The following is a 12764-nucleotide window of genomic DNA, read 5'->3' on the forward strand; positions in this document are numbered from 1 at the left end:
TAATTTAAACCCTGCAATAATCAATTCCATAACACATTAACAGAAGCTGCGTTCAAACTTTGCCACACCACTGACTGCCTTGGAATCTTGACAGGAGCCCCAGGGCCATGGCTAATTTGCATAGAATTTACATAAAATTGTAAATCAAGAATACATGCACACAGTTTTAATATTTGTTGATGCTCAGATCATTCCTGATAGATGGATTGAAAGAATCTGTGGCTTGATTTTACTTGGAGTAAAATTCTGCAGCTGGTCAGATGTGTTTTCAACTTTCAGTTGCATGGAAAAAGGGACCCCATGGGGTGATTTTTTGGGGGAGGGGAGTGATTGAACTGCATTAAGGGTCTCTGTCTTCCACAACACTAAATCAGCTATCCCTTGGATACCATACTTCATAAGTATCTTGCTCCCGGTACATTTATAGATCTGTGTCACTGCGATCAATGACCAACACTCAGTCTTGCTGGGACTTAGTCAACACCAGAAGCTAACCTGCACAGAGTCTGGGCAGTATTATTTCAATACTAAGGCCACCGAAGTTTTGTTATCAAAATGCCTCCATTTCAGCAAAAACATTTCACAGACACTGCCCCTTCCTGTTTTGGGTTGATTTGAGGACCAAAGATAACCAAACTATCTCAAACCCAGAAAAGGATCCATATCTCCTACTATCTGAGTGATAACACAGCACCCAAGAGGATGTGATCACAGGGCACATCATGTTGCTTAGGATCACAAAGCTTTTCCCTAATACCTTCACAGAAAAGTCACTTTGTGGTCTAAAGCAGAAATTCAGCAGATGTACTCAATTAACCCTTCCCTCACAGAGAGACAGACAGGGGATGATGGTCACAATACCAGCCTTAATAGGCAGCCATGACACTAATAGCTAACATTTATGTATTGCTTGAGGTTTGCAAAATGGTTTAGAAAGAAAGATAGACAGGCAAATAGATGGACAGACATGGACTGATCTCTTATTTAAATATATTCTTTATACCTTTCAAATAATTAAAATAAAGTTACATTAAAAATTAAGATGATCTATCTAAAGCGTTTTGCAAATCTTAAGCATTATATAAATGTTAGCTATAAGTAGTAGTTAGCTATAAGTAGTAGTATGCCTGCATTTTAAGGCACTTATCTCAACAACACATCTGTTTATCCCTATCTCTTTTTTCTCTCTTTGTCCCCATCTCTTTTTCTTTCTGTCTCTCTATCTCTACCTCTGTCTTTCTCTATCTCTGTCTCATTTGATTCTCACAAAAACCTTACAAGATAAGTACTATTATCCTCATTTTACTGATAAGGAAATTGAGGCACAGAGAAGTTTGTAATTCATCCCAGATCATACTGCTGAAGTGTCTAAGGCAACTCAGACCTTCTTGACCCCAAGTACGAACATATATGTGCTGCATCAATTAGCTATCAAGTTTTCAGATACCAGTGTGGGTCATAAAGGTGAGACTTTGTTCTAAGTATTCTGTCCATTCCACTTCTTCAAATACTATTCTGCTGTTGCAATGAAAAAGACATAAAAACTTCAGAAGTTAAAGTAAGATTGTATGTGTAGACACTGATCTGAGATCCAGCAAAATAAAGGCTCTATGTCCACAGAAAATTTTTTGATTCACCTTGCCTTCCCAGTCCTCTCTGAACTTACCTTGGACGATCAAGTAAACCTGGGAGGTCTTGGGCTGGTGCTGTGTCTGAACTGAGCATGTATAGGAGCCCTCATCATAGACATCCACTTTCTGGATGCGGAGACTGTATTCCAGTGCAGTCCGTTTCTCCAGTTCAACCCGGGGATCCAGAGACCACTTGTCATGTCCAGCAAAAATGATTCCAGATCGGTTTAACCAGGCCACCTTGGAGCTTTTGTCTTCTACATAACACCTGCCCAAGAAGAATGACAACATTAAGACCGGAGTTCCATTTTCTCCACTATTGGTAGGTGACAGACCTCAATAAGACCAAATAGGAAAAAAAAAATTATTAAAAGGAAGAACATCCAAGGCAATCTCAATAAACTTTGGATAGAAAACACCATCTGCATCCAGGAAGAGAACTATGGAGATTGAATATAAATCAACACATACTATATTCACTTCTTTTTTCTGTTTTTTTTTTTTCTCTCCTGTGGTTTTTCCCTTTTGTTTTAATTGTTTCTCTTTCAATATGATTCATAAAGAAATCATAAAGAAATGTGCAATAAGAAGTTAATATACATATATAATTAGAAAAAAATAATATTTTTTTAAAAGAAAGGATCTTTCCATGACTTTCTTAATTTTCTTTCACATGGAGTCCTAAGAACTGCCTGTTATTTCTTTTTTTTTTTTAAGTATTCTGGAATAGTTAATGAAATATACTTCCCTTCTTTAGGCACAGAGGCTTGAGATAAGAAAAGAAGTACATTGTATACAATGTTTTTGCTTTGTTGTTTTTCTTTGTTTCCAAGAAGAATAAAATTTTGGGTGAGAAATATATTTAGTAAAGATTGTGATATAAAAACAGAATTCATCCATAATTTTAAAAAATTCTGGACTTTTGATTGGAGCTTTTAATTTTTTGTTTATTTCATGGACTTCGTTGGCTGTCTGGTGAAGCCTTTGGTCCTCTCTACAAAATAAAACCCATAGAATTATATATATATATATATATATATATAATCATAAAGGAAACTAATTATATGGAACAGTAATCAAAATATTATAAAACAAATTCCAGGATGTTCTGAAATATATTTATGAACCCTTAGTAGTTGGTGGGCCCCATGCTTTTTATTCACTTAAAAACATTTAAAGAAGATGTCCATAGGCTTCAATGATAGCCAAAAAAAGTCCATGAAACAAACAAACAAATTAACTTGTGGTTTCATAGACATTAGCTCCCTCCACCAAGATAAATCAATAACTTATATACAATAATGCTAATTATAATTACAACTAGTAATAATAATTATAATACTCAGTACTTATAAAACTCCTATTTTGTGTCAGACAATGTGCTAATCACTTTACAAATATTATCTCATTTTATCCTTATAACAACTCTGGAAGTAGATGTTATTATTAGTACCATTTTACAGTTGAGAAAACTTATGCAGCGGCAGCTAGATGGCACATTGGATAGAGCACTGGCCCTCAAGTCAGGAGAACCTGAGTTCAAATCCAGGCTCAGATACTTAACATGTCCTAGTTGAGTGACTCTGGGCAAGTCACTTAATCCCAATTGCCTCAGAGGAAAAAAATAGAGAAAATTTATGCATAGAGGTTAAGTGACTTTCTCAAAGTCACAGATCAAGTAAATCTCGGAGACTGAATATGAACTGAGGTCTTCCTGATTCCAATTTTAATGAGTTTTTGAGTCTACTCATTTAAGATCACCCAAGGTTACTCAATTAGTATTGATATTAGAGTACTGGTTAAATCCAGATTTTCTTGAATCTAAAGTCAGCCCTTCTCTCCATTGTGTCAAGAAGTCTTTCAAAAGCACTCAGTCTAATATGGTAACTAACATGTTGATGTTTTGTTCTTTTGAATCAGCCTTAGTCTTCTGCACAGTCATATTTCAATTATAGTTATCCAAATGCTTCACCAATGGAAGTAGGGATAAGAGTATTTGCATTTCTCACTCCTCCTCTGACCCTTATTTGAAATTGCACATGTCTAAAAGTGAAGTGTATAAGCATTCAGACAAAAGACCCAGGAGATCAATGCTATGCATTTATCTTGTCTAGGAAAGAGAAAGAACAGTCACCAATCACTTGCCAATGTTTTGTTTCTAGATGCTGAGAGCAGCAGTTGACTAGCCAGAAAATGGAGTGATATCCCTTCTAGTCACATTAGAAAGATTGAGGTTTTCCCATAAAAGAATAAACAAAATCAAATCCCTTTTCAGCTTGCATATGGCAAAGAAGGTAATGAAAACAAAGGTAGCTGATCTGTATGATCACCCAAGTTAACTCTTGCCTCAAAAGAAAAAGAAAAAGAGTGGAGGGGATTAATTGACAGCAATAAAAGTAAACAATTTAAAAATGAACATAATTCTCTCCTTTGTTTCTTGAAGCATGGACCACTGATGCTCTCTCTATCTCAAGTGCTATGAAATAAGCTGATAAGTTTCTCTTTGTCTCCCTTTGGCTAGGTGTTTTCCTAGACAGGAAGGAAAATGTCACAGACATTGTTTCCTACACATACTTCATGCAGTGCTGCCAGCTGGGCAACATCTAGGGAAAGCAGGGGATGAGTAAAGGTCAAACTTCTATGGCAAAAGGCTAGTCACACTGTGTTCCTCAGTTATGTCTTGTTCCTACTCAGAGACTTGTTTTGTTGCAGGTCAGAACAGTCAAGCATGAAGCTACTCTACCTATGAGTGGGAATGAGAGGGTAGCAGAATAGCTACAGAGAAGAAAAATATAACTAGGAGAGAGATTGGAACAAGGGAAAGAATGGTGGATTTGCAGTCAGCCTGAGTTTGCTACTCAATATTTCTATGACCCTGACCAAAATACGTGTTCTACACATTTTTCAGTGCCTAGGCTTCCCAGGTAGTCAACTGATACTTATATTCATTCTTCTCCTCCAGATAGTATAGATGTTCCCATTCCCATTCAGTTTTCTTGCAAGCTTTATGATTATATTCAAAGCATTCTCTCTGAGCCTCAATAAATGGAGATAATAGCATTAACACTTATTTTTCAAAATTAAAATATTCTTTAATCACAAAGCAGGGCAGCTTGGTGGTACCTTGAATAGGGTACTAGGCCTGGAATCATTCATCTTTTTGAGTTCAAATCTGACCTCAGACATATTAGCTGTGTGACCCTGGGCAAGTCACTTAACCCTGTTTGCCTCAGTTTCCTTATCTGTAAAAAGCAAGAGGAGGAAATGATAAACTGCTCTAGTATCTTTGTCAAGAAAGCCTTAAATGGTTTTTGGGGTTAAAGAGTACAACACAATTGAAAAATTACTTACCAACAACAATCATAAAGTATTCTCTAAGATAAAGCAATGTATATCTCTGATATACACACACATATATAATATATATTATATATATGTACAATTTTTTTCTTCTATTACTCTAGCACTCATGCACCATCTAGCATGGTCTTACTTAGAATAGTTTCCCTTGCAAGTGAATGACAGAACAGAATTTCATATAAAAATGCATCATCTGTGATACATAAATTTCCCAGTCTATTCTTCAATTTCAGTTGGCATTTCCCCCCTTTATTATTTAGAAAGATTATTTTATCCAATGAGTCAGAAGTCAAAGGCCTTTTCTTTCTCATATCTCTGATACAGTTGGGATAAAATATTATTCAATGCCTCAGTTTCTCAGGCAGCCAAACAGACAATGGCATGCATCATTTTATTCCAGAAATAATGTAGATATTGATAATGTAATAGTTTTGAAATATTTTAAGTTACTTGGAGAATTGTGTAAGATAACATGAAGAAGTATTTCTGGATGTGTTGACTGCCTCTTTCCATGTTGAATTTTATTTTGCCAGTTCCCAAATTCTCGAACATCTTGTTTCTGTCCTAGCATTTACAGCACCTCTCAATTTAGAATCATCTGTGAATTTAATTAATGGGCTGTTTGCTTGCCTTTTCTAGATCATTAATGAAGTTGTTAAATGTTGATTTTCCATGGTTTTTGCTTTCAAGAAGAACTATAATGCTCCCTTTAAAAATATCTTGAACCCGACACCATTTTTTTCTCTTGCAACATTCCTACAAGTATAACCTATTAGTATCTATGAACTTTTGTATAAGTCTAAAACATATCAATTAAATGTATTTAAGTTCCTTGAAGATGAGAATTGCCTTCTCTAAGTTGATCTAAGTATTGACTTTTCCCCAGAACTTAGAAGAGTGCTCTGAAAAACTGGTGCTTAATAAATAACTTTTGTATATTTTCATTGTATCACCATGAAATATTCTGAATTAAAATTATATTTAGGTGGTTTCTTAATTTTAAATATAAGCAATAAGTAGAAACCAATGTGATGGAAAGAAAAAAAATTTTGAGAGTCTCAGGATTTGTTTTTGCAGCTGGGCTCTGTTACTAACTTATTAAGTTCCTTGTATTATTTCTTATTTTCATCCTTTCTTTATACCATGTACTTATGTTTAAATACATATATATAAGAAAGGGAAAAGGAGAGGAGAAGAGAAGAAAAGAGAAAATCAAAGGATTATAGCTTTAGAACCATTGAAGTGCTTTGGTCCAAATTCTCAGTTTTAAGATTAGGAAACCAGGAAACTAAAGTGCAGAAAGTTTAAATGACTATAATATAATATAATATAATGTAATATAATATAATATAATATAAATACATACCTTATGTGTGTATACACATACATAAATATATATGTACATGTACTTTAATGACTCTTGTCTACTTACCAACTAATATCTTTCCTTCATGTTTTTGCAAGAGGATTTTGAGTCACTAAAGTCCTTTGGATGGGGGAGGGTCATATTTATATATACTTATATATGAGATGGAGTCTGGGCCTGTGATTTTAGTAGTACAAAATAAGGAAATGCCTTCTACTATGGAGGTCAGCAACCTCTCCAAAATTTAAAGTCTTAGAGAGCAGTCTAGATTTTTAAGATATTAAATGATTTGCTTTGGGGGTTGTACAGATATTAATTATCAGGGGCAAGACAATCTTTTGGACTTAGAAATTTTTCTTTCCCAATTCTTAGCCTCCTTTCTCCCTCCCTCCTCCTTTTACTTTCTTTCTATGTCTCTGTCTGTGTGTCTCTCAAAAATATATATGCTTTAATTTAATACTCAATGACTAGTTCAATGGTGAACATAGGGAGGCATGAGAAAAATATACGTAGAAAAATATAGCTTAACAGTAAGAAAAATTAAATGTATCAAAGAGTGGACTATGCTTCAAACTTTATGAAGAAATTCAGGAATTGCTAAAAATGTTGCAAATCAAATAATATAAAAGTGAGATTTATTATATTTTAATAGACAAGAAATGACTAGTTGTCTTTATGGGAGCCATGTCTGACTGTATATACTTAGATGACCAGCTTAGAGTAGATAAAAATCAATAATGAATGAAAATAGGAAGATAATGGTGTTCAATGAAAGCAACTCCAAACTGAACTATTTAAGTTGACTTTTTTCCTCACAGTTATTGCTGTCAAAAAACTTTGAAATGGATGAAAGAAGAGACCTTAACACCCATTATTACAATTTCCTAAAGAAGTTTAACCTACATAAATAAATTAAAACAAAAAAGGAAAATTTTAAAAGGCTAAAAATTGCTTTAGTCATCAAGCATTTTATCAAGTTACCAAGTGGAAAGATATGGTGTCTGGTAACAACACCAATTTAGAATATTAATTTATAAAATCTTGTGGAGAGAGATGGCAAAAGATTAAGAATTTAATTGTCTTCACTCCCAGGGAAGGAGAGAAAAAAGTTTATAAGAAGCCTGACAATTGACTCCTTACTCTTCCATATAGAAACCACTCCAAATCCCATCCTTGAGAATTTTCTCTGGCTATTCCCCATGCTTGAAATATTCTCCCCTTTCTACTCTGACTACTGAAGTGCTTGTCTTCCTTTAAACCCCTACTAAACCCCCATCATCAACAGGAAACCTTTTCTAACCCCTGTTAATTTAGATACTTTCTATTTATAAATTAATTCCTATCTATTCTATATATAGCTTGCTTTGTATATATTTATAAACATGTTGTTTCCCCCATTTTGATTGTAAGTTCCTTGAGGACAAGAATTATCTTTTGCTTCTTTTTATAACCTCAGTGCTTGGTGCATAGTAGGCATCTGACAAACATTTACTGAATTAAATTGACTTGATTTATCATAATCACCCTCAAGGTAGTTAGAGTTGACAGTAAAGACAAAAATCAGAAATAATCTTTGAAGATTTATATAATAAATCATTCTATATCACTGTAACTACCATATTAGGATTCCATTGTCACTTGGGGTCTGTCAACAAATAATAACTTTGCAACATTTAGTCAACTACTGAGTTTAAAAAAGATGGCCTGGGTCCTTTTTATATTTTTATCAACAATATTTTTTATCTTTTAAAAATTATCTTTTAAAATTATATTTTAAGTTCCAAAGTTTTCCTTTGCTCCCTTTCTATTCCACACTAGAAAGGCTATCATTTGACACATACATACATACATATATACATGTGTGTGTGTATATATATGTATACACACACATGTATATGTATATATACATACATATATTTGTATTTGTAAAACCATACTATATATACTTCTATTAACAATTCTTTCTCTGAAAGTGCTTAACAATTTTTTTCAAAGGCCCTTTGTATTATTTGAGTATTCATATTACTCAGAATAACTTGTAGTTCACTACATACAACATTCTCTTGGTTCTGTTCATTTTCCACTCTTCATTATTTTATATAAGTCATATTTCAACAATGATTTTGAGCCACATATAGACTACTCTCTAACAATTTTGTAGTGATGGACAATCATATGTTGATTTCATTAGCTCCAATAAGTTGGATTATCTTCACGTGGACATTTTGTAATATATATATAACTTTATTCTCTCTTCTGAACTCTAGTCACAAATCACCAACTGAATATTGGACATTATCCACTATATAGCCCATAGTCTTACTAAAACAGAATTTATGCTCTTTATAGTAATACCTACTTCTTTGGCAGGCAAAATGGCACAGTTACTAAGCATGCTGACTTTGAATATTACCTTAGATAACAACTAGTTATGTGACCCCAACAAATTATTTAACCCCTATTCAGCCTTGGTTTCCTCATTTGTAAAATGGAATGATAGTAATCACTATCTTACAAGGCTGTGAAGTTCAAATGTGATAACATGTGCAAAGTAGTTTGCAAAACTAAATCACTATAAAATGCTAGCTGTTATTATTCCTAGATTCCATATTTCTGTCAAAGATGCCTGTCATGAAGGGTTTAATCCTAAAGACATCCTAGTCCTCCCCTCTCTGCCCCTCAACACAAACAACTTAGTTGATCATTTGCTGAGACCTCTCAATTCTGTCCCCAATAGTCCTACAGCATTTCTCTTATGAGTCCTCTTCTTTCCACTCACATGACCATTGCCCTCTTTCAGGTCCTCATTAGCTCTCAACTGCATTAATACCATTTATTTGATCTGCTTGAATCCAATCTCTCTCATTGACAGTCTAACCTTCACACAACAGTTGGATGATATTACAAAAAATCAGGTCTAATTACTCCTTTACTCAAGAAGTTTCAGTGGGTCACTATTGTCTCTCAGATAAAATACAAATTCTTTTGGGAGACATTTAAAACCCTTCACAATCTGTGTCTAGTCTACCTGATAAGACTGTTTTCCCATTATTCCTTGTAATTCATTCTATGTTCCAGGTACACTGTGCATTGACTGTCTCCTATCCTGGAATTTTATTCCTTTTCACCTTTTATCTCTTGAAATTCCAAGTTCCCACTAAAATTTCAGTTCATGTAGCACCTCCCACTAGAATTTTTCCCTAACTCCTCTGGTTTTTAATAGTCTCCTACTCCTCATAAGCAACCAAAATTACATTATATTTATTTTCCATATTTACTTCATTATATACTCATAGTTTTTCCTCAATAGAATATAAGTTCTTTGAAAGCAGAGTCCTATTAATTTTTGTTTTTATTTTTTTTTTATCTTTGGATTCTCAATGCTTAGCACATTGTACATAGTTACTTAAGAAATGCTTGTCTCATTCCTTCCTCTAACATTCATAGTCTTTTGATGGGAGCAGAGATGGAAGAGACCTCATCTAATTCATCACTTTATAGATGAGGGGAAAGGGGTGCTTAGAAGTTAAATGACTTTTCCAGGATCACACAGATAAGTAGAAGAGAAATGATTTGAATCCAGAATCAGATACAGTAGCCTTTGCCCTGTGCTATATGTTCTCTCTTATATCATCTGTCAAATACTTCTCTTTCTTATATTCATTTGGGTGCATATATGATTTTATTTGCAAATATGTACTGGAATATAAGCTATTGTCATCTAGCAACATATTTGATTTGTTTTTGTTTCTCCCATAGTACCAATATACTACCTTACATAAATATTTGTTGAATGAAAGAGCGAATGAATGAATATTTTGGCATTACATCCATATTTCTGTATATATATGATTATACAAAGCCTGATCACAACTATAGTGAATGTAGTTAGAGAGAGTGATGTAGCATGGGGTTAATGAAAGCTAGTAGAGTAATAAAATGATGCCTGTCAGCTATCATAAAAAAGAAAAGTCTCCTAGGAAGTGAATGATTCTATCTAGTGGAATATATATATATACACCTTGCAATTCTGTGCCCGAACATCAGCATGGGAAAGTATAAAGGACTACACAATTAGGCAGTGTTATCTGTTAGGTGGACCACCCACACCAACTATAGCTGTAATGTTCAAAAACAAAAGATAAAATGAAATTAAAAAAAAAAAACTATAAAGGTAAATGGAAGAGTTTTGATCTACTCTACTCGGGTACCTGAGTCCATAAAACTGTCACACAAAAAAATCAATGCATACCTGTAAAAAATTCCAGCACTGAATCTCTGCAAATACTTTACATCAAAGTATATTATGTATACTGGGACAAACACATACATCAGCTATATTATTCACACTGCATATGACTACGGAATGTGCTTCAGAAAGGAATAATGTAATTGGATATAGAAAAAAATAAATGTTAATTCAGTCTATACCAGATTCTGAAAAAGCATATTCTCTGACAGTTTAACCATGATCTAACTGATAATACAACTATTAGCTATTAAGCCCCAGTTAATGTTTAATGTGGATACAATTACAATTGCAACTATACATTTCTCTTTAGACTTAATAAGGCACTTACTGTCAGCTAAATATATACCAGTTAAGTATTTAGAACAAATCCAAATTATTTATCAAAGCTTTATTTTTATCAATTCAGTCCTCTTTGTACTAAGTCAGGCTTTATTTCTCTCTCTGATGGGTATGTGTTTTTCTTTTCCTTTCTTCCTTCTTTTTCTCTCTCTTTCTTTCCTTCTTTCTCTCTTTCTTTTCTTCCTTCTTTCTTTCCTGGCAATCAGCTTTAGTTGTTCTGCCTGGGATCACACACTGATGGTAAGTGTCTGAGGTCAGATTTGAACTCAAAGCCTCTGCTCCCAGACAGGTACTCTATCTGCTGTGTCATTTAGTTGACCCTGGGAAAATTTTTGTTCTGTTTAAAATGAGCTAATTGCTGCCTTTTCAGGTTTAACTTTCAATATCAGCATCAAGTGTCAATCAGTTTGAGTGATGACTTCTATTAAGGATATGCTTTCTAATATGCAGGCCATCAAAATCTAAACTGCCTACAAATTTATTCCAAAAGTCTGGCATAGTGCATATTTTTCCTTTCCATGACAGTTCTCCATTGACCCCACCTGCTTAGTCTTTCAGTAGATCACAAGATCATTCCCATCTCTTTGCTTGGTTCCATTTTGCCATTCCCACAGAAATGAAACTACTCTACCAGTTTGCCTCCTCCACTAATGCAACTTTCCCTGATTAGAGGGGACACTACAGCAATCTCAAAAACTTAACAAGTCATAGAGCCTCTCTTTACCCCAGTTTCCTCATCTGTAAGATGAAATGGTTGGACATGATAGCTTCTACAAAGGCTTCCAGTTATAAATCCATGATCATTAATCCCTATACACACACACAAACTCACCAAGTCCTTCCAAGTGTTGGAACATCAGAGGTTCCCAGCCATACTAGGATAGGTTAGACCGGACTCTCTGGGGGATAGGTTACTCTTTTTCTCAACATTCCTACACTTGTCTCATAACAGACTACTCTCTGCACCCTTTCTCCAAATAAACTTTCTCAAGCAAAATAATTCCAAATTATAGCTCTGCTAGCTCACCAGAAAAATATTATCTCTATGAAAAGAAAAAAAAAATCAATAGTCACTTACTCATTATGTAAGTATATTTATCGCCTAATACTTCATTTGGTCTACCCCATTATGAGATAAGCCACCTGGATTTGTAACTTTACCACTGGAGAGCTCATTTCATATTAATTTTTTTCCTTTAGAAAGAAAAAAATGGCTCAATAACACCCACTTGAGAAAACTAACTGATACATGCTGGTAAATCTGGATTTTGAGGTCTATTGGTACTGTCAGCTTGTGTGAACATGAAAAAGCTCTTTGTTTCCCCTTGCCCATTAGTAAGAAAGGAAGATGTACTCCTGGAAGAAAATGCTTTATTACCTGATTACCTTTTCCATTTTAGGGAAGTTGACAATCCTGAAAACACTTAGATGATATTATTTATTGGACTGAGGACAAAATGCTATTTAATTCAGGAAGGAAGGTCAGAGTAACTGATCATGGGGTCAAAATAGGGAAGCTGGGAAATTATTATATTCTTCCATAATTTGTGCTTGGGTCTTTTATTTGAAACATTGAAATTCACACATTTGGATAAAGGATAAGGTGAAAGAGGGACTAGATCTTTCATTTCATTACCATAGGGAATCCTAGTGAGAAATTTTTTTCTACCAATGAAATTCTGCAACTTATATAAGCTGTATATACAAATGGAAATTTAAATAAAAACATATCAAAATCAAACATGAGATACTTCTGCATAATCTGTCATTTCAGGTAATCTTCCTCCATTATAGTTTAAACAATCAAGAGTTATCC

General features: G+C 34.0%; 1 protein-coding gene across 3 annotated transcripts in view; it reads right to left on the minus strand.

The window, feature by feature from the left end:
* The window catches only part of LSAMP (limbic system associated membrane protein), a 781204-nt gene that overhangs the window by 336448 nt on the left and 431992 nt on the right, over positions 1–12764 (minus strand). For all 3 annotated transcript variants that reach the window (XM_051985327.1, XM_051985326.1, XM_051985325.1), the window contains exon 2: positions 1667–1899. In XM_051985327.1, the coding sequence (XP_051841287.1) occupies positions 1667–1899 (233 nt within the window). The remainder of the gene's footprint in view (positions 1–1666; positions 1900–12764) is intronic.

Source organism: Antechinus flavipes, chromosome 3 (assembly GCF_016432865.1).
Source record: "Antechinus flavipes isolate AdamAnt ecotype Samford, QLD, Australia chromosome 3, AdamAnt_v2, whole genome shotgun sequence".
NCBI lineage: Eukaryota > Metazoa > Chordata > Mammalia > Dasyuromorphia > Dasyuridae > Antechinus > Antechinus flavipes.